Source organism: Globicephala melas, chromosome 15 (genome assembly GCF_963455315.2).
Source record: "Globicephala melas chromosome 15, mGloMel1.2, whole genome shotgun sequence".
NCBI classification, from domain to species: domain Eukaryota; kingdom Metazoa; phylum Chordata; class Mammalia; order Artiodactyla; family Delphinidae; genus Globicephala; species Globicephala melas.
Genome location: NC_083328.1, coordinates 21590486 through 21613776, shown reverse-complemented (window position 1 = coordinate 21613776; position 23291 = coordinate 21590486). Strand labels below are relative to the sequence as shown.

The window sequence follows — 23291 nt, the reverse complement described above, 5'->3', positions numbered from 1 at the left end:
GGCCCCGGGACGGCAGGCCGATCAGGAGGGTCTCCCGGAACCGAAGCTGGAGTCAGTCCAACTCCCAACTGTTTGGAACCCTCCGGGAGCCGGCGCACTGCGGGCCGACCGCGGGCGGCAAGGAGATCTCGGGCTGGCCCCCAGGGGACGCTGCGACAACGTCGCCCAGACGTTGCGCTGCAGTGCGGTCACCACAAGGTCCCCAGTGGACCCTGGAAAACGCAGTATGTGAAAATTTTGGTGCAGAAAAACAAAACTTCTACGGACTAGCACAGTGCCTGGCTCAGTGGGTTCCTCACCCATTCTTGGGAAACGGAAATGGAGACGGTGGAGGAAGCCCAGAGGAGGGTGTCTCAAAGATGTGAATGGTCTACGGAGGAAGATCATAGCTAGTTCATACAAGAGCACAGATGCCCTGCTGCCCTCCCGATAATGGTGTTTTCAAATACTGTTATATCAACCGCGCCAACTGCTTTGGAACTGCGCTTTTTTCACGGATGTTTTGAATAAGAAAAGGCCAAGGGTGACCTGAAAAAAATGAGTCACGATTAGGAGAGGAATTAATTCTTCCTTCTTTTTTTTTCCAAAATAATTCTTCCTCCCCCAGACACGTTTACTCATACAGCAAATATTTACTGGAAGCCCGCTCTGTGGTTTTTGCTGATGCTGGGGACACAACAGTAGACAAAACAAGCAAGGGCTCTATCCTCTTGGAACTTAGATTTAAAAAGCAGATGGAGTGGACAATTTGAGGAAAGTATGAAGTATCAAAAATAAATTCTAGAAGAAATAGAAAACAATGTAATGTAGTAGGTCCTATTGTCATCCCCACTCTGATGAAACAGAAAGGCAAAGCCTCTTGTGTTCATGCCTTCAGCAAATAGTAATCAAGCACCTATTAGTGTGCAAAGATTTCCATGGTAAACTGGGAGGTCCCAGCTTATTCAGCTGTTTCTGTGGCTCTACCCAGACAATAAACCAGGGCAGATTTCCGGTTGGATAAATCTTGTGTTGTAGTGGCTGCGACAGAGGAAATGCAAAGAGTCATCCCATTCCCTGTTATTCTCAACATCAAGGCATCTCCTGCAGGTAGCGCCTTGTGATAGATCGCCTGTTTCCTCCTCCAGTCTGGCAAGGCTTCTGTCCAGACACGAAATTAATTCTATTATGAAATGCATCCTTTTCCTCCATTTTCCTATCAGTAGAGAATGGTGAGAGTTTGAAGGAATAAAGCACATCAGCATTTAAGGTCCTGTGAGGGGAGCATATCAGTGCCTGGCACACAGGGTCCATCCACCTTCCCTCCAACCCAGACTGAAAGCTCTTTATTGTGAATGCCAAGATCACACTGATTGGTGGAGCTGAAGGATACAAACTGTTATGGATGCTGTGCTGCCCAGATTCCCCCTTCAGGACTGAAGGACCTATTCCTTTCCCTCCACCCCAACCCTGCCACTAGCTGAAGAGAACCCCTTGCCCAACATCACACGTACCTGGGGCAGCTAGCATCCAGTGACTGATCAATGCAGGGTAAAAAACCTGGCTCCCTCAGCCCAACTTGAACAACTCTAGAGGGACATCCCAGCTTCAGAGCTCCCTAAAGGGTCTGCTGAGGTCCTCCTATGGCTGCACTGCAACCCGACTTCTCCCTCTGCCAAATCCTGCTTCCTTCTCTCCCTCCACAGATGTGGGTCCCAAGAGCACTCCTCAATAAATGTCCTGCAACTCAAGAGTATTTCCTAGAGAACCCAACCTGCAACAGCTTGTGCCAGGGACAACAGGAAAGAGTAGATGCTAAGATGGGATTTTGGAGCTGGACCTGCTGCCCAGGTAATAATGAGGACCCCATCCCCAGTAGAGGAGAAGCATACGTAGCCTTCAGCACACGGAGGCACTAAGATTGTTCAGTTTTTCACGAGTAGTAAAATGGAATGATGTGGCACCCACATGATCCACCTGGTGTCTCTTAGTTCTCCTTTGGCCTATTTTACAGTAAATGGACAAAAACAGTAGCCACAGCCTGAGAAGTATAGAGGTGCTAGCAGAGGGTGAGAGGAATCTAGGATGGATAGGAGAGGAGGGAAACGATGAGTATGTCAGTTACACCTTAAGGTGAGCTACAGCAGCAGCAGCAGCAGCAGCAGCAAGAGCTATACTTTGTCCCACTAACTTTCCTCTTATAAGTTTCCCACAGGAAAAGACGTCCACCAGGGTCCTAAAGGTGCTGCTTTCAGAATAGAAAAAGAAGCAAGTGGATCTGTGCAGCACAATGGGTGCACTGTTGCAAGTGCCGCACTGTCATGCCTAGTCCCCTTTCAGGACAGGAGAACCTAGGCCCCAGCTCTTGGGGAGGTTGTAGGTTGACTGCTCTCAGCTGTCAGCTCTCTCAAGGAACTGTCCTTGGCTGGAGAGCCGCCTTACCCAAGGTCATGCCCCATGACTAACATCCAATGACTGGTCCATGCAGAGATACAAAGGCTTGGTTGGCCCCTTTACTCCAACTCAGAACAACTCAGAACAGCCATCCCAGCTTCAGAGCTCCCCCTGGGCTCTGCCAAAGCCTCCTGTGACTGCACCACAGTCAAACTGCTCCCTCTGTCCAATCCTGCTTCCTTCCCTTCCCCCACAGGAGTCGATCCTAAGAGCACACCCTAATAAACTTCCTGCACAGTAGACAATAATCTCTTGTCTCCAAGTCAGCTCCAGCAGAACCCAATCCGTGAGACTAAATGAGACTTGAGCTCAAGGCACAGACTATTAACCTCTGGATTTAGCTCTTTTGTTTTGTCGAGTCCCAGAAACCCCAGGTGAACACATGTGGTGCATCCACCACATTCTTAGCCTGGATGGTAAACTTAACCTCCAGGGAGGTAGTGTGTTCTCCATCCTGTCAGGTCAAAGATCCTCCTTAAAGAGAAGAGTGATTGCACACTCCCCTCCACAGCTTTCCCTGAGGTCCCATTTGGATTCAGCCTCTGCTGGGCTGAAGCCTACCATCCATCACCATAAAGCACGCTGTGTTCACGGCCCTTTAACAACCACGGAATGACTATTTATGACTTCAGGCTGCCAGCATAGCTCCCTCCTGGGGGCCTTCTATGTTCTTCCGGGTCCTCAAGGCTTTTCTGCCTTAAGTAGCCTCATGGCTCATCCTCTCTCTGAATAGAAAAGCCCTAGCTGGTTTGCTTAGGGGTGAGAGGATGGGGAAGTTCTATCACTGAAGCAGAGTGCCTGACTCTAGGAGTCTGTTGGTCAGATAGGGGAAAGAGGCCCAGAGAGGTGACGTGACTTTCCCAAGTTCAAGTCAGTAGCACAGGCAGGACTAAAATATGGTTCTGTATTCTTTTTACTCCATCACGCCACCTGTCCCTAACTCCTAGGGTTTGTCTCTATTAAAATCTAGATTGAGATATAGAGGAGAACAGAATTCATCTGTCCTGTCCTGAGAGACTTGAGACTTTGAAACACTAGGTACATTGGCAAGCAAGAATGAGACTTGGGGCTAAAAACAGCCCCAAATTAATGGGATTAATGGGAAATCTGTAAACAGAGTATTTGGTCCTACCTATGCCACCCACCCCACATCCTTGTTGGTAAGGAATGGGATAGGTGACTATTGTCTGTAGTGATATGCAGCTATTAACCTGGTTAAAAAAATGTTTTAAATCCTTTTAACTGTGTACTGGTTGTTTTTATGCTTTAATCTTAGATCCAGAACATTTCGTGGAGGGGCAAAGGCTGGAGGGACCAGGAAGGGATGCCTGGGTAGAAGGAGGGATTTATACTTGTATTGTTTAAACACAAGAATCAAGTCATAGTTCCACTTAGCTGGAGTTAGAATAGGTAAATGTTCCAACATTTCACCCTAGGATTCTCATCAACTGCCCAGTAGTGAACATCAGTGGACATTATTTGAGAATTCAGGACTGTATAGTTGGAGTTTCTTCTATTACTTGGCAACAGAAACACCAGAAAGAAGCCAAGAATATGACTCCACCAAACTTCTCCAGTGTTTAAACAACAATAAACAGTGAAACCTCCTGCAGTAATGTGATATGCATTATGTCTAAATCCCTGGAACATATAAATCAGCTTGTATCAGTTTCTGTGGCAGAGGAAAAATGAATGGTTTAATAATAATAATAAAAAACTACCCCCCCACCCCCAAGAGACCAATGTTTGGACAGGAAAGTCTGCAGGCTAGCAATCAAACTTCCTTGCCCAATCTATGTGGTGATACTGATAACTCTGTGCACTTCTGCAAGGCTGTTGGATTGGTGGAATTTGAAACTTGCTGAGTTCTGTGGACATGTAGGCATTCCAAAAATAGAGACAGATGTCACTCTTCTAGGTCTTTCTAGAGATGACCTAGGTGGCGTTTATGGAGAAAATGAGCGTCTCATGGGGAACTAACTGGGAAGGAAAGAGCTGGACTCAAAGTCAGGGTTAATGGTGGTCTAGTCCATGAGCCATGGAAGAAAAGGAAATCTCCACTAGATAGCAAAACTGTATATGGTAGGCCATCTGTATTGCTAATAAATTATGCCAATGTCTTGTTTATTTTCTGATTCTCCATCCAAGCTAAGCCCCTCCCCACATCCCACCTCAATAAACAGTATCATCAAACACCCCATTACTCAGGCCAAAAATTTAGGAGTCATTCCCTGAGTCCTCTCTTTCTTTCAACCCTTCCCCCGTTTATCAGCAAGTCCTTCCCTCTGCCTACAAAACAGCCAATCTGCCCATCATCCCCTATCTTCACTACTCTCATCCTAGCTAAAGCTACATTTCTCTCTCTTGGACTACTGTGTTTCTTAACTGGTATCCTTGCTTTCATTTTTGCCCCTCCCCACTTACAATCGACACTCTCTTTACAGATTAAATAAGCCCTTGTCACTCTCATGTTCTAAACCCTCCGGTGCCTTCCCGTTGCATTTAGAACACAATCCAAACTCTTTATCATGGCTCTTAAAGTCCTACATCTTGTCTCTGCCCACCTCTGTCTTTTCTTACCACTCTCCAGCCACACAGGATATATTGCGGTTCCTTGAACAGGCCAACCTCTTCCTTGCCCGCTCCCCGAATGTCCTTTGCACTTCCTTTTCCCTCTGTCTGGAACAGTCTTGCCCAGATCTTCATAGATCAGGTTTTTATGAACCTGGCGTTCTCCGTGTAACCTTCCTTCCCTGATTATCCTATGTACCATCGCCGCCCCCTAAACCCCCCATCAGACCGACCCCCAACTTAATTAATAGATCAACACCTAACATTATCTTTATTTTAAAGATCAGTTTTTAACAGTTTCCGTTTCTTCCCCACCAGGAGGTAAGCTTCCTGAGAACGAAAACTTTCTCTCTCAGGTCCACTCCAGCAGCCCCAGCACCTACAGCTACAGTGCCTGACGCACAGCAGGTGTCCATAGCCATTTCCTAAAAGGCGCAGTCCCGGGGCTGACAGATAGGGCAGAGGCAATGGTAACACAAGGTGACAAGGCGTTGTCACCGACTCCCTCCGCGGGCTCGGGGCCGCCTCCTGCTGAAGACAGGCGGCTCCTGCCCTGTCCAGGACAGCGAGGCGGGCGGCCGAGGAGAAGTCAGGCGGAGCGGGGCCCCAGGCGGGAGCGCCGGAGGGTCCGGGTCGCGTGCCAGGGCAGGACCGAGAGGTCGCAACGGACTCGTCGCCGGCCAGGACCCGGAGCCGTCCTCGCCAGCGCCGCGGCTTCGCTTCCGGGTGAGGGGCGGGCGGGCCGAGCAGTTCCGGGGCGGGCGGCGGTTCCGGCTGTGCGGGCCGCGCCGCGGCTGCTGGTCCCGGGCGCGCGGAGGGCGCGAGCGGCGCGCGGGGGCCGAGGGGGCGCGAGGCGGCGGCGCGGGGTCTCCTGGCCCCGGCGGCGGCCCATGGGGCGGGAGGCGTGAGGCCGCGGCCTGCCCGGGGCTCGGGGGGTGGGGGGAGCGGGGCGGGGAGATGGATAAACTGACCATCATCTCAGGATGTCTCTTTCTGGCCGCCGATATCTTCGCCATCGCCAGCATCGCCAACCCGGACTGGATCAACACCGGGGAGTCCGCCGGTGAGCGGCGGGCGCGCGGGGCCGGATGGAGGACTGGCTGAGGGCGAAGGGAGGGGAAGGGAGACCCGGCTGAGGAGAAGACCGGGCTGGAGGGTGCGAGGCGGAGGCCGGCCTGAGGAGAAGGGGGCGGAGAGGCGATCCGGGCTGCCGGGCCGGGTGGCCGAGGGGCAGAGGGGATGGCGAAGAGGACGCGCGGGTCGCTAGCGGGACCCCCGGGCGGAGGGGAGCTGCGCCCCAGGCTGAGTGCTAAGTGGCGGAAGGGCGAGGAGACCTGGGCAGGGCTGGCGGTCCTGGACCGGGGAGGGAGAGTGAGGGGAGACAGCCGGCGACTTGAGGGACCGTGGAGGAACGAGCTTAGTCCTGGACTTAAACAAATAAAAGTCAAGGTGGGAGACGGGAGGAAACTGAGGCGCACTGTGAGGAATTAGAAACCCGCCGGGGAGGCTGGGGCCGGGAGCGAGGCAGCCTATGGAGTGTGAGAGACACCCGAGAGCTGATGGTCGATGAGAGACCAAGAGGAGTCGGGTCCGACCGCTGACGTCCCCCCACCCCTCCCCAGGAAGCGGCGTCCGGGGGAGAGGTCCGGGCGGGGCCGGGTTCATGGTGCCGGGAGCAGTGGTGCCGGTGGAGGGCGCCGGATGAGAGCCCCCTGCCCGCGCCCCCGCCCAGCCCCTGCCCACTTGGCAGTGTTTGAGATGCATGTGGCTTCCGAGTTTCCCTTTGACGTCTGTGTGGTTATAATTTTGCTTTATTTTAGGCCCAGGAGCTGTAATAACCTTAATAATAAACTTCATATTATGGAGCATCACAAAACGCTTTAGCGATCCTAATAGTAGTTTCAAAATTAAATAACACATTAGAGTTGCAGGCAGCCCAGTAGCAGTGCCTGCTGTAACACCACGGAGCTGTGGGCAGCAGGGACAAGGTGGCGCCCTCAGGAAAGAGGCAGGCATCTTTCTGAAGGGTATCCTAGGTGAATGCCCTTGCACGATTTTTCTCAGCTCGGGCCACCCTCCACCCTCCCACACACACACTCACTCACACTCACCCAGACCTGTGAGACCGAACCTTTAATTAATGTAACAGCTGCCAGGAGAGCTGATGGGAATAAAGGAATGAGCTTGTTTTCTAACTGCTTGTTCAGTGCAGATGAAGGGAATAATGGGGGGTGGGAATGTCAGACTCCCTCCATGAATAATTTGTTGTAAGAATGTATCACTATGCTGGCAAACTTACTTCTTAAGTATTACTTATGGTTCTGTATTTATCCTGCAATATTTTTAGCCCTTAAAAAAAGCTGCGGCTGGGACATTTGTTGCTTCCTCCTCCGTTCTCTCCCCCATCTAGACCTAGTAACACAAAATCATGCCGTCAGATTTACTGGTTATTAAAATAACACTCTAAAAATTTCTGCTCCTTTTCTTGCCTATATAGTCTTAGCAGAGCTCTTAATTGTAAAGCATATATGATTGTTATGTGACCCTATAGAGGTGTTAGCTAATGCTACAGTGGTAATATTGCAATATATAAATGTATCAAACACTTTGTGCACCTTAAACATACACAATGTTATATGTTAATTATATCTCAATTTTTTAAACTGTAAAGCATATAAAGAAAATATCAATGATTTAGAATTTGGTGAAACTATGGGCTTTGTTTCTGAAAATGCTGGTGATGTCATTGTTAGTACTAGTTTATAGTTATATGTGTGATGTCCAGTTCATGACCTGTTGTTGTTTTTATCCTGATTATGTGTGCAATGACTCCTTTTATGAGACTTTCTTTGAGACTTAACATACTTAGGGGCAAAGAGGTTACTGTTCTAGCAGATCTTTTTTTGTAAAGAAGTTTCAAGTGGAATCCCAATGTATAAAATAGACTAAATGTCCATGGGAAAGATAGAGTTGAGAGAGGGAAGAGAGAGATAAGTAATAGCATAACATTCCTGAGATGTTATGCTCTATTATATTTGAAAGAAAGCAAGAATAGGATGAATACAACTCCCTCAAATTAGGCAAAGTCATCTGCTGTGAGTTGCCTTGGAGATGGGAGGGACAGAAGTCCAAGGTTGGAAAGAAGTAGAAGATGTTTGAAATAAATAAATAGTTGTGAGAGAACGCATGCCAACCAGAGACAGTAGGATTATCTAGCAGTGTGGACACTTCATTGAAGTCAGTGGTCGTGAACATACAGTGTGATAACGGATCTGCTTTGTTGACTGTCTCTGGTAGTGCTCAACTACTTTGTCACCAGTGTGTGGTGAAAGCCAATAGAAGGCTTCATTCAGGGTTGGAATTTGCCAGATACATGCAACAGAATGACAGAGGAGCAAAGGTGTTTAGGGTGTTAGTCAAAATATTGTAATGATGGCTCATGAAATCTTAGCTGGATAAAGAGTGAAAGGGAAAAGGGAAAAAGCTGGTATATTGGTCATTGAATAGCAGTTGGTATGTGGTCAGTGGAATAGTTGACCTGGGCCCAGTGGAGCTGAAGACTTGACTGGGAGTGATTGATACAGCAGAATGGAAGGGCAGGGCATAGTGGGCACAAGGTCCAGAGTGTGACAGTGGTGATGTGTGGCTGAAGTGGCGTGGAGGCGGTGATTTTTTTTTTCTAACAGTTTCCCTTGCCATCTCAAGATATCTTCAGTTAAATATTCTGTGGCTAGAAAGAGGAATAGGAGGAGATAGTAAGAACAGGGGGAAATTGTTCAAAATCGTATCTAACCCGTTTTTTGTTTTTTTTTTTTTTGGCCTAACCACTGTACTGGCAGGGAATTCCCTAACCCGTATTTCTTACGGCTAAATATGTCAGACAATAAGCCCCCCAAAATGTAAAATGAATGAGATGGTATGGTATGTTCCTTTGTTCACTCTTGTGCTTTTGCATTGTGAGAAGATGCACCTGAACTTTGCCTAGTGTTTGAGCTTGTATGCTCACTGTACACTTTTGCCTGGACAGATCCAGTCTTGAGTTTAAAAAAAAGAAAAATCAGTGCAGAGTTATACTTTCCAAATCAATGAAACATTTACAGGAAGTTCAGTTAAGATCTCAGAGGTGACAGGACTAGCTTTATGCTAAGATCTGCATAAAAGTGACTTCACCTGGTAGCAAAAAGTTAATGTGTTGATTCCCTTTGGTGCATTATACATTGTACAAAAGTCTTGATTGTGATGTTTTTCTCTGCAGTTTTTTAAATGAACAAAATATATTTTGAAAATAGAACTCCTGGAGACTGAAAGGTTCTGTAGAATGTAGCTTGAAAACCACTGCAGTAAACTAGTATGGGAAAGTTTAGGATTCAGATCCAGACTTTATCACTTACTAACTCTGTTACTTTGGAAAAGTTACCTAGCCTCTCTCCTTATAGTTCCCCTTCTGTAAAATAAGGGTAATAATAGTATCCATCTCAATGGGTTGTTGTGATGATTGAGTTAATCCATGTAAAACATTTAGAACAGTGCCTGACACATAGGAAGTGCTCAGTAAAAGTTAGATATTGTTATATTGCTGTTCTAGTTTATAACAGGTGTCGGAATCCCAATTTTGAAACTAAAGCTCAGAACTTATTACTGTGAGAACTGACACAGTTTCTTTATTAGATGTTCTTGGAAATGAAGAAACATCAAGAATAATATAGCCAGGCTTAGTGTAAGTCAAATAAATTTGTCTTCCCTCTTGGCTTTGGACTTCTCCATCACTGTTTCTCCTCTTTCAGTCTCTCATCTCCATATTCTAGTGTCTCTACTCCTCGGCTTCTACTTGAACTACCACAAAAGGAAATGAAATATCCTAAAACAAAAAGCTGAGTAGAAGAACCTCCTAAAATCCCAACTAATAAACTATATTACCATAATATTATGGACCGTGCTTCATACCAGCAGTTTTTATAGTACTGGCCCCAATACAGAGAAAGCATGTTCCTTTAATTTACATCTGTGTGTGATAGCATTTCCTGAGTTTGTTCTAATAGCTTGCGGATTATGCACAAACTTTTAAAGATATAATGACTGCCATCTTATTTATTTATTTTTTTACTCTCATTCTTTTTCTTTTTAAAATTGTTTAGATTGGATGTTAGGGTGTTTAAGGAGTCTCAATAACACCCTCTTCCCTACTTATATTCTGAACTAATTGAGAAAAAAAAAGAATAAGATAATTAGGAGCCAAAATATTATTGATAAAGAGGATATTGGAGAATGTGGCTTATATCCTTGGACAAGTCGCTTCCTCTTACTGGGCCTCAAAATTGAACAGACTTAACTGTCCAATCCCAGGCAGGACTTGGGACCTGCCCTATAAGACTTCCAGCATGAAAGAACAGAAGAGATGAATGCTCCCTTTAGGCAACTTGCTCCCAAGGGCAAAAAGTTGGACCACTTATGCCCAGTTTTTTCTCCTGAACTGTCAGTCAGATGAAGTCATTCCTCCTGATCTGAGAAGGATTGAGTGAGGGGACGCAGATAAGCTAAGATATTCTAACAGCCACACCTCTACCCCGCCCCTCATGGATAGAAACATCAGAAATGGGAAAAAAGCATTACCTGGTTGAAACCCAGGATATGGCTGGCATTTTGCAAGGAAGAATTTTCTTTTTCCTCAAGTACAAAGACTGGCAGATGCTTGGGGAAATAAAAGACTTTGTGGGGAGGGTTTCATTTCCCATTCTGTTACTCACTACGCTCTCCACAGGAAATGCTGGTAAACCTCAGATAGGGGACTGTGGGCTTGACATCTATCACATAAGAGTTCAAGATCTTTAGGTAGATCCTAGCCTACAAATTGGGAGTCTTTGGTTTAAAGCATTAAAATTACAAGCTCCCCAAGCAGACCCGTTTATTAAATACTAGAAAATTGTTAAATAATAAGCCCTTTCTCCTGAACTGTGACAACTTCAGTAATCACAAAGTTGGTTTGGTGTGAAGGAGCTCTGTAACATCAGTTGTTAAACAAACAAACCTATCTATAACTTTGTCTTGTTAATCATCTTGGACATGACTTACAGAGAAGGACATAATTGGGTTACCTAAGAGGGCAAAAATCTTGAGATTGTGCTTTCCTTTCATTTAAAAAGCATTAACAAAACTTTTTCAATGGCCTTTTGAGTCTTTTTACGGTAAATTTCTTTTTTAAAAACAGCTTTATTGAGATATAATTCACATAACCATAAAATTCACCTATTTAAAGTGTACAGTGCAGTGGCTTTTAGTATATTCATAAAGTTGTGCCACCATCACCACAGTCAATTTTAGAATATTCTCAGTACTCCAAAAAGAAACCCCAGATGCCTTAGCTATCACCCTCCACCTTCCTGGTTCTTAGTCAGTCTACTTTCTGTCTTGGTAGATTTGCCTATTCTAGACATTTCATATAAATGGAGTCATACAATATGTGGTCTTTTGTGATTGGCTTCTTTCACTTAGCATAACATTTTCAAGGTTTATCCATATTATAGCAAGTATCAGCAGTTCATTTCTTCTTATTGCCAACTAGTGTGGTATATCCCCGTTTATTTATCCATTCATCAGTTGATGGAAATTTGGGCCAGTAAATTTCTTTGCCTTCCAAGAATAACATTTCTTCATAATGGTAAAGGGCTATAAAATTTTTACCTTTTTTTTTTTTTTAATGGAAGATTTTTTTTTTTTGGCTGCGTTGTGTCTTTGTTGCTGTGCAGGGCTACTCTTCATTGCGGTGTGCGGGCTTCTCATTGCGGTGGCTTCTCTTGTTGCAGAGCACGGGCTCTAGGAGCATGGACTTCAGTAGTTGTGGCACACAGGCTCAGTAGTTGTGGCTCACAGGCTCAGTAGTTGTGGCGCACGGGCTTAGTTGCTCTGCGGCATGTGGGATCTTCCCCGACCAGGGCTCAGGCCCGTGTCCCCTGCATTGGCAGGTGGATTCTTAACCACTGCGCCACTAGGGAAGTCCTCCTTGGTTTTTTAAAAAGTAACATTATCAGTATTATTTATTTCAACATATCAAATAAGAACTTTGAATAAAAATTCAAAGACCTCACAGCTAGAGAGAGAAAACCTGCACGCCACAACTAGAGAGAAGCCCTTGCACTGCAACGAACAGACCACGCACCACAATGAAAGATCCTGCATGCCTCAAGGAAGGTCCCACGTGCCACAACCCAGTACAGCCAAAAAGAACCCCCAAAATCAAAGGCCAGTCTTTTTACAGTGCTCACAGGTCGTTCTTGAAACTTGAAATCACTTATAATACTGTGAATTTCACAGCATAGGCCAGATTTTCCAATATGAGATTCTATTTCCTGAACAAAGCATTTATTCCCTTTACAACCTTAGTTCCAGAAAGCCTCTGTTTTTACCATTATCAACAGAGATGTAGCCACTTCAGGATGAAGGGTGTAAGCTAGTTGGCCTAAAAGTTTGGAGAAGGGGAATTTGGGACCAAGAACATGGACAGAAGCCATGAGAGAATGGAAAAATCTAAGAGGAAGGAAATTCCGAAAAAGATATTACAGAGTGATGACTGCTGTTGCGTTTATTAGACGCAACCAGACTTGTTGAATTTTTCCTCACTCGACTGCCTGAGCCCCTTTCAAAGCTGGCATAGTAGGAGTCGTATACGTCAGTCCTCCACTGTTCAGCTTAGTGTGTCCTAAAATAGTGTTGTTGTTTAACCCCTTTCCTCATAAATATTGAGTTTGTATCGGAGTTGCAGTGTAGTAAAATGGTCCTATGGGATTTGAGTCAGACATATCTAGATTTGATTCTTGGATTCCCTTTTTATGAGTTTTATGATTTGGGGCATGTAATTTGATTTCTCAGCTGTAAAATGGGGATGATATATTTATCTCAGAGGATGCTTGTGAGAAAATAAAATGTGGCATATGAAGAATTGGCACATGGTCTAATACATAGCAAATGCTCAAATGTTAGTATTATTATATGAAAGATCAAAACATCTGAATTTAAAAATATTTCCCTTTTGTATTATTTGTGTTATTTATTTACTTATATCTTGCCTTGTTCTAAAAAAGATTTAAGGCAACACGATGTGTCTGTATTGAATATTTCTGAAGTCCTACTTGGGGAGGGGAGGTCTCTGGGAAGACAGACTTTGAGGTCAGTTGTAGTGGTGATATAAGCTTAATGGGATACACGTAAGTACCAAAACCAAGGAATGCATTGGGTTTATATGTTTCTGGAACAGACTAAAGAGGTTTTCTAAGTGAAAGGCAGCCTGGCATAGTGGAAAGGGCTCACAGCTTTGGGGGCTAAATCAACATGTAGTCAAATCCCAGTCCCACTATTTGCTAGCCATGTAATTGATCTTAGACAAGTTGTCGTTGAGGGTTTTTTATTAATAAAAATTATATCATTCAGATGTACTTAATACCTCTTGCAGTACTTCCAATTGTTATGCAGGTTCAGACCCCAACTTTCTGTTCTTCTGTAGATTAGAGTAATATCTGCAGCGCACTGTGAAAATCATTTATTTCGTAAGTTTTTTTTTTTTTTGGCTGTGCTGGGTCTTCGTTGCTGCGTGCGGGCTTTCTCTAGTTGTGGTGAGTGGCAGGCTACTCTTCGTTGCGGTGTATGGGCTTCTCATTGCGGTGGCTTCTCTTGTTGCAGAGTACAGGCTCTAGGCGCATGGGCTCAGTAGTTGTGGCACATGGGCTTAGTTGCCCCGTGGCATGTGGGATCTTCCTGGACCAGGGATCGAACCCGTGTCCCCTGCATTGACAGTCGGATTCTTAACCACTGGACCACCAGGGAAGTCCCGGAAGTTATTTTTAAAGGAATATAGTGGTCTGTAAAGCTTTACAGTTGGAGTATAGAGAGTCAATTAGTCTCACCTCAAAGGCTGAAAATAAGTTTGAAATATATGAGATAGTTGTTTCTTAATAGAATAGTACAACTGAATAGCAAATAGTACAACTGTATAATAGCAAATAGTACAACTGAAAATTTAGTTTTTGTTTATGGCATAAAATTTCTTCTAGTTGTCATTAGCTTCCTCAGTGCAACTGTGAGTCTTTGAATTTTTTCATACCCCATTTCAATGCATACTTAAGCAGTGGGCCATATTACATAATCTTATAGGGGAAATTTAGACATGTAGTAAAGTATTACTGTTTATGAAATTGTTATTATTGAATTATAAATAAGAGCTTAATCGTGCAACCTGAATGGATAATTGTTTACATAGTGACCTTGTTTTATATCTTCTAAGTAACCCAAGAAATTAGGTTGTACAGTGACAGCAATGACAATGTATAGGTATAAATTTCATATTTATAACTTTGTTTATGATGATTTATGTAAACATGACATTCATATCTTTTTGGCTGTCAGAATGTTTTATTTTCAAGCACTGAAATTACACATTTTTTCCAAGTACTTTTTAGAATTCTTTGCCCAACTAGCAGCTAGCTGCTGAAAAGTTTGATACTTATAAAACCTGGTCCACTGGTAACAACAGGTTGGGGGTAGTGGTAACATTATTTTATTCTTTATTGACTGTAGACTGATGAAAAAGTAATATTTAGCAAAGCTATTGTTGAAATGCTAGAGAGGTTAGATAAGAGCATGAGGGAACCTAAGGATCCTTAAAAATCAAGGTACCTAAAAGTAAATATCTGGATCAAAATCACTTTTCAATAATATACCTCTGTAAACTTTACTATGTATTCTCTCATTAGCTGTAAATTATAGCTAAATTACATATCCTTACTGAATATGACATGGACAAGTAGGACGCAGTAGTCCTTTGGGATTTATTGCCTTAGAGTTGACAAAATAAAGATTTGAGTATTGCTATCAATGATACTTACATGTATTTATGAGTATATATAAACCAGCAAGTATAATTTGCTTACATGAAGTTTCAGTATATGACTTCAGTTTTGAAGCAAACATTTCTTTGAATTGCTGAATTTTTTTTTTAATTGGGAGGAAAAGACTGCACTTTTTATGTCTCTTTATACTAGCTTTGCTATAAATAAAAGGTCACATTTGGTATTTTGACACTTGCTGTTGTGTATATTGAGCAAAAAGGCAGCTGCTGACTTTTAATATAGATCTGTTCAACCAGAGACCATATACTGCTATCGTTAGAGATTTAAAAAGAGTAAAGAAAATGCAGTTGGTTGGGTCAAGTAAGAAAATGGGAGAGGAGAATTTCACTAGGTCTTCCCACTTGTGGTCTATTCACAGTAAGTTATTCACATGGAACATTATTGGGTCTACTTTCAGCTATAATAATAGAAATTTTTTTCAAAAATAGATAGAACATGTTCAAATTAAGGCAGAGATTTCCAAAGCCATTTCATTTATATGACCATTTCATTTATAAAGTACCATCCATTTTAATAAAATAAATCTTTAATTTACTATGAGTATTCTGTAAATCTTCCCATAGATATTTCGTATACCACTGTACTTTATTCCAGACAGTCTCACAACAGATGTTTATTAAGGTATGTGTGGTCTGTAAGGAACTGTGCTAAATATTCTGAGGGATTGCCTTTAAGCAAATGAAAAAGTATTTTATCCTTGAGGAACCTGTACTGTGTTTGGGAAGATAAAGTTATATACATAAGAAATAAGTGTCATAGGTGATGAAACTACTTTCTGCCCAGGTGGTTGAGGAGGAGGTAGAATTTGAGCTTAATAGATTATACATTTAATGATGAATATTTATGAAACTCAATTCTTTCTTTCTTTTTTTTTTTTGGCCGCGTCCTGCGGCATGTGGGATCTTAGTGCCCCGAGCAGGGATCAAACACATGCCCACTGCACTGGGTGTACGGAGTCTTAACCACTGGACCGTCAGGGAAGTACCAATGATGGTATTTAAATAATTAGGAAGACTTGGGCAGTGCTTGAAAGTGGAATGGCATGAGTAAACATATATAGAAGACAGGGAAGTTTCCATTTCAGTTCATTTCTATACATCGCTGCTAAGTTTATCTTTCTAAAGGATAAGGATAGTAATAATTGCAAATACTTATATAGCATTTACTTTATGACAGATACTTTTCTAGGCACTTTACATGTATGAACTAATTTAATCCTCACAGCATCCCTAAGTGCTGTTAGCCCCACAGAGATACAGAGAAATTAAGTAACTTGCCCAAGGTCACATAGCTGGTAAGTGGAAGAGCTGAGATTTGAATCCAGGAACTCTAGCTCCAGAGTCCTGTCTCTTAACCACTGCATATGCTTGAAACAGAAACCTTCGGTGACTCTTCATCTGCCATAGCACAGAAGGCACTCACTCAAGGATCTTCACAATATGGCTCTTGCTTACCTTTCCAACCTTAGATCCTACATTTTCCCTATGTGGATCTACATTCCAGCCCCTCTGTATTACTTTATGTTTCCTAAATACGATCTATAGTCTCATCTCTAAATCTTTGCTTATGTTGTTTATTCTCAGTCTGAAATACCCTCTCACTCTTCGCCGTTCCTGTTGTATCAGCATCCTACCCATCTTCCAAGCGTGTGTCAACTGCTGTCTTCATAAAAACCTTTTTTGATCCCCTACCTAAAGTGATTTTTCCCTCTTGCATGTTTTTCATGGTAGCATATCCATATCATGGTTATATGTGTGTTACTTGCCCTGTTTTCTAGTGTAGATTTTTTTTTAATAAATTTATTTATTTTCGGCCATGTTGGGTCTTTGTTGCTGTGCACAGGCTTTCTCTAGTTGCAGCAAGTGGAGGCTTCTTATTGTGGTGGCTTCTCTTGTTGTGGAGTACGGGCTTTAGGCGCGGGCTTCAGTAGTTGTGGCGCACGGGCTTAGTTGCTCCATGGTATGTGGGGTCTTCCTTGACCAGGGCTCAAACCCGTGTTCCCTGCATTGGCAGGCAGATTCCTAACCACTGTGCCACCAGGGAAGTCCCTCTAATGTAGATTTTTAAAGTTCCTTAAGAACAGGGCATAAAATTTATTGGTCTCCGTACCTTAGGTAGCACTCACACCAAGCTTGCACATGGCAGGAAAGAGGAAGTGTTATGGTTGACACTAAGATTTTGAACCTGGAGTAGGGAATAGAACTGGGAACTTTGGAGAGTGAGCTGCTTTAAGGGCAAAAGTGATGATTTTGGTTTAGACGTTATGTTTGAAGTGAGAGTAGAATTCGAATATCAAAGCAGAAAGGAGCTAGTCAGGAAAGAGGACTATTTGGCATTCCTAGTTGTCTTATCTCATTTTCACAAACACGATACTTACATTGTTACATATGCCAAATTTTTGTTCAATAACTGCATGTCCACAAAATTCATTCTTAATTTTTTTTGACAGATTATCAGTTGGTTTTTATTTTGGAAAGTAAGGTCCAGCAACCATCTAGTTATTCCCAACTTTGAAAAGATATTATAAGATGAAAGTTAATTTGTAGGTTGATTAGTTGATTCTCTGGGTCAATACAGAAATTAGATTCCTAAGCAAGTCTGTAAGGCCATGTTATAACTGAAACATTTACTTCTGCATCAAAAAAAAAATAGTAGAAAGCAATACAGTTGTATTACTAATAAATAGCTTTTAAAAAGTTAAAAAGGAATAAGAAATGGTGGCTTATTTCTCTGATCCTTTAATTTGTCAATTTGACTTTAAAACTTATGACATTTCTTCTGTGTGATATAGGTGCTTCACTGAGATTCTTCTTACATTTGTCAACAATATTTTGGGTCATTTTTTTACTTACAAATTGCCCTGTCAAAGGAAGAAAAAGGACTTGCAGAAAATGTATGTTTAAGAGATTTCCTGAAGTGGAATAACCTGAGATATAATTAACTCAGTGGAGATGAGGAGGATTGGTATGAGTGCATGAATGTGCATGTGATATGTATGGTGCATGGTGGTGGTGAGTGGACATGGGGAAGATAAGGAACTTGTAATGGATAAATGATCTCTCCATGGGGAAGCAAAGTGATACAGAATAGGCTAGATCCAATGCTCCTCATTCAACCCCCATGGGAGGGGCCGTGAGTCCTGGCTAGTATGGTCACTGTTTGTTGAGGGGCCCTGTGAATGGATGGAAGGAGGAGGAAAACAGTATTTTATATGCCAATTGGGGTACAAAGTGGTACAAATTAAGTATTTTTAACTTGAGGAGTACCTCTGTTGAAACTTGGCTTCTAGTTTAGGCTTTGCTGTAGATGTTTTGTTTGTGCTTGAAAAGTTACCTAAATGTTTATTCTTTATTTTCCCCAACCAAAAAATAGTTCTGTGTTCCTCCTTCACCCTCATGAATCCCATCTCTTGATTTAAAATAAAAGTGGGTATATATGATACATTGAATTCTTAGAAAATTATTTTATTAAGAAAGTTATAGTGAAAGGAGTATGGGGGTGAAGCCAGAAATCAGTTCAAATTCTGGCTCTGCCATTTCCCAACTATGTGGCTTTGGACTTGTTCGGCCTCTGTGCTTTAGTTTCCTCATCTATAAATGCGGATAATACCTCTTATCTTGCAAAGTGGCTGTACGAATCAAAGTTAATATACCTGAAACACCTACCACAGTACAGTCACCTATGATAGATAGCTGTTGTTAAGCAACTAAATGGATTAATCTGTTATCACATGTGATACATAAAATATAATGTTGCAATTGGCTATTTGCCCATCATAGTCACCAAAAGCAATCTGATTTTTTTAAAAAAAATTTTATTTATTTATTTTTGGCTGCATTGGGTCTTCGTTGCTGCACACGGGCTTTCTCTAGTTGTGGCGGGTGGGGGCTACTCTTCGTTGCAGTGCGCAGGTTTCTCATCGTGGTGGCCTCTCTTGTTGTGGAGTGCGGGCTCTGGGTGTGCAGGCTTCAGTAGTTGTGGCACGTGGGCTCAGTAGTTGTGGGTCGCGGGCTCTAGTGCACAGGCTCAGTAGTTGTGGCACATGAGCTTAGTTGTTTGGCGGCACGTGGGATCTTCCCGGACCAGGGCTCGAACCCGTGTCCCCTGCATTGGCAGGTGGATTCTTAACCACTGTGCCACCACGGAAGTGCTGATTTTCTTTTAAACTAGGGTGTATCACTGTGTTAGACCTGGTTGACCCTATCATTTTTACCATACACGCTGTACGATGCCCCTGATGCTTAACCTGGATTGCTGCCTTCTTCCTTCCACCTTAGTGCACTAAGAGAAAAAAGTACCAGGAAGCCTATTTAAATGTTTTTATACAAGTTCTGTTCTGCATATCAAAGGTAACATGTATTTGGGGATTTTCCAGTAATGATGACATACTAAACCATTAATATTCTCTCAACCTTCTTACTCTAGCTAACATTTGCTAAGTGGGTTATGGATGTAGTCTGCCGTCCTAAAGTAGATTTCTCCCTAACCAGCTAAGTAAATAAGTCATGACGCTGACCTCATTAGTTGAAGTCAGTAACCAAGTATAAAGAGTTCTAAAAGTAAAGGGTGAGTGATAATCACAGGTAGCCTGTAAGATAATTTGTTACAGTCCTATTCATTTGCTTATTATGAGCATAAAATGAGAAACTCTTTGTATTTTCTTATCCTGTAGATAAAATAATTACTTTGAGAGTTTAAAGTTTTAAAATCATTAATTGAATCACTTTAAAAAACATAGCAATGAATCTTATTTAAAACAGATGTAGACAGTCATGTTAGATCACCTTTAGGACTCCCGCTCTCAGTAACATTTAATGTGTTAGGATCAGAAGACAAACTCATGTATGTTGAAGTGTGGCTGATATAGGACTAACCCCCAGAGCTTTGGAGGACTATTTCTAGTATCTGCCTACTAACCATCCAGTAGGTAGCTATCATCCATCAACCATTTACAATCACACCAGTAGCCGGTAAGATGTCTGCTTTAAGTGGACCACCCTGTATTTAAGATTTCATTTTATTTTATTGTTTTGACTTTCAAGTTTTATTTTATTTTAAAATTTTTATTGGAGTATAGTTGATTTACAGTGTTGTGTTAGTTTCTGCTGTACAGCAAAGTGAATCTGTTATACATACACATATATCTACTCTTTGTTTAGATTCTTTTCCCATATAGGTCATTACAGAGTATTGAGTAGAGTTCCCTGTGCTATACAGTAGGTCCTTATTAGTTATCTATTTTATATATAGTAGTGTATATATGTCAATCCCAATCTCCCAATTTATCCCTCCCCCTTTAAGATTTTAATTAATGTTATTGTGAATGTCTTCAGAGTTATCAGGGGGGTTGGGTGCATTATGGGTTTTCCCTACTGTGCTATTTCTTTTATTTTTTTTTATTTTTAATTTTTACCTCTATAAATTGTTGGCCGGTGCTTTTGTTCTCTTTGTTAGCCTAGAGTTAACAAAAATACTTTATCCCTCATATATCACCTCCTACTGCCCTCTGCCCTCCCTCTTTAGGAACTTGATGTGGCAAATCCCCACCTTGACTTCAAGCAGTTCACACCCAGGTGAAAAAGTCTGGCTGGCAAATGTCATCAGCCATCCCAAATGGTCAGGACACTGGTGCAGTTCCCACTGACTTCTTGTATCCCCTTAGATATCACCCAAAGCCCTCTACTATGGTTGAGGGCTCCAATCTTCTGAGCTTGGGGTTTTTCTGAGTTAAAAAACTAAAAAGGAAAATCCATCCACTTCTCTGAGGAAGAGGACTGTCTTTTAACTGTATTATTATAAGCAACATAGACACTTACTCCTTTTCTGTGAACTTATTCTTTTCTACATTCCAGAAATTCTTTAGTGATTCTGCTTTGTTGTTGACATTTTCCCATGCTGTTATAGAATTTTTCTACATATATATTGCTTGGGTCATTTCAGTGGGATTTGGAGAAGGAAGGAGAGCAAATTGATTCACTTTATCTCCCAGAGGTGTTTAATAAATGTTAATTGAATGAGAGAAATCAAAAGAGATTTAGTCCATATTTGCTTATCTTTTAAATTTTTATTAATAATGGGAAAAGTTGTGATACAGTAATTTTCCTAAGTCACACTTCTTTTTTTTTTTTTTTTTTTTTTGCGGTACGCGGGCCTCTCACTGTTGTGGCCTCTCCTGTTGCGGAGCGCAGGCTCCGGACGTACAGACCCAGCGGCCATGGCTCACGGGCCCAGCCGCTCTGCGGTATGTGGGATCTTCCCGGACCCGGGCACGAACCCGTGTCCCCTGCATCGGCAGGCGGACTCAACCACTGCACCACCAGGGAAGCCCAGTCACACTTTTTTTTTTAAGGTAAGCCAGAAAAGGTTTAAATTCTGTAGTCCCCATATGGCAAGAACATCTGTGTGACTGGTTAGGATGCAGGAGACATTATAGTTAAGTGGCTAATAACACAGACTCTGGAGTCTGGATTCAAATTCTACCTGTACCACTTGCTAGCAGCGTGATCTTGGCCGACATACTTCAGAGGTCTCTTTGAAGGTTAAAACGTTCATGTATTTAAAACAGTGCTTGGCACGTAGCACTGTGTGTCAACTAAAATTAATGGGACTAACTTTTGAAGATTCTTTGCTGTAATCTTTTCAGTAGCCATAGGCAGTTATTTTAAAATTGATCATAAATGCTGTGTAGTTTTAGGTTATAGATATAAATGTCACCATACTAGAATATAGATTCTAGCCCGTGGACAAATGGTCAAATTTTTACCCTATATAAAGAATAGTACCACTACTGTAATGAAGGGCAAAGAGGACGCTTTGCTTGAACCACATATGTGTGTCACATATTCAAAAAAATAAATTAAAAATGATAGCAAGAAAGTAAATCCTAGTATTGAATACAAATTGAAACCAGTGAGCCTGACTATATGTCAAATTGATAATGTAACTATCAAGGAAAAAAGAATTAAGTAACTTTTGAACATAGTGCTCTCTTAATAGTATATAGCCTAAGGGCAAAGAGACCAGCAAAGAAATATTGAACTTAGCAAACCCCCTATAGTAGCTCTTCACAAGAAATGTTATTCCCATTTTCCTGAAAAAGAAGCATATTTAGAGAAGGATTTGCTTGGCATCATTTAATTAGGTGGTAGACTGGATTTAAAAGCCCATGCTCTGTTCTTTATGCAGTACTACTTTTTTTATTTTTATAGCGTGCTGTTCAGGTGAGTCCCTGGTTTCTTTAGTACCTCCCTTTTCTTGGCATCATCTGTAATATTAGTCAGAACCCCATTTTCAAGAGCTTCCTAACCTTTCGCATCTCTTTTCCTTCAAGAATTTCATTCCGTGCAATCATGCCTACCTTTTTGAAATCTGCCTTCCTAAATTAAAGGGTATGTGACACTTCCCACCCTTTTCTTTACGAATTAAGGTGGCCTGACACATCTTTCTCTTGATTCTCATTCCTCCTACTTGATTCTCATTCCTCCTGCTGAATTATAGCTAGTGTCAAAGTCATGATTACTTACGGGCATAGTCTATTGATAACTGAGCCTGAAAGTTGTAAATGAGAGACATGCCTTCTTAAAGACATATATCTATTTGTAATTTAACATATCTTTTGGGGATTTGGTGGTGAGACATGTAGCGGGGAGAGTGATAAAGAATGCAATTGTTGGACCTGCATTTTTTCCATGAGAGGTAGTAGAAACAAGTATCACTTTATAAACTGTGATTTTGAAATGATTCATTCATTAAAGAAGGCAAACAAAAATAGCAACGAAACAAAGACATCATAACTGGTTGTTAAATGAACTCTGTCCTTTGAAAAGCGAATGATTAAGGGAGAAAATATGTAAATAACTTGAGTACACAAGCTGCTATTTAAGATTTTGCAGAGTAAAAATGATAGGAAGAATTAAACTGTACAAGAATTTAGTTGGATCTTGCTTAAAGTACTTCGTGTTGTAAATCTCCAAACTTACTTTTAAAATAAATTACAGAATTTAAAGAACTTCTTGAATTAGCAGAATCAAAATGGAATTCAGTCTATTTTTTAATCACTCATGAATTACTATCTTTAAAGTGCATGGCTTTAAAATGTAATTTTAAATAATATACCAGAGAAATTGTCCAGAAGATCTAGGCCCAGAATTTCAATATAATTTTAAAAGGAAGTAAGGTTGGCAATCAGATTAATTTTTAAAAGTTGCTTTTTATTAGAATTAAGAAAGTAAAATAGTGTTATAGTCTTTTATTGGATTAACTGAGTTTCTAAACACCTGGAGAAAATTAATTTAGTATTTCCTGTGCAAAGTTGTTTGTGGAGATTGTGCCATTGTCTGTGGAAACAGGGTCTATGAGACCTCTTTGTTGATGTTTCTAAGGTTTTAACTC

General features: G+C 41.9%; 1 protein-coding gene across 1 annotated transcript in view; it reads left to right on the top strand.

Annotated features, from left to right (window-relative positions):
- The first annotated feature begins 5948 nt into the window (after positions 1-5948).
- MOSMO (modulator of smoothened) overlaps positions 5949-23291 on the top strand; it is a 57470-nt gene continuing 40127 nt past the window's right edge. The window contains exon 1 of the mRNA XM_030871450.2: positions 5949-6067. Within this exon, the coding sequence (XP_030727310.1) occupies positions 5962-6067 (106 nt within the window). The 5' untranslated portion in view covers positions 5949-5961. The remainder of the gene's footprint in view (positions 6068-23291) is intronic.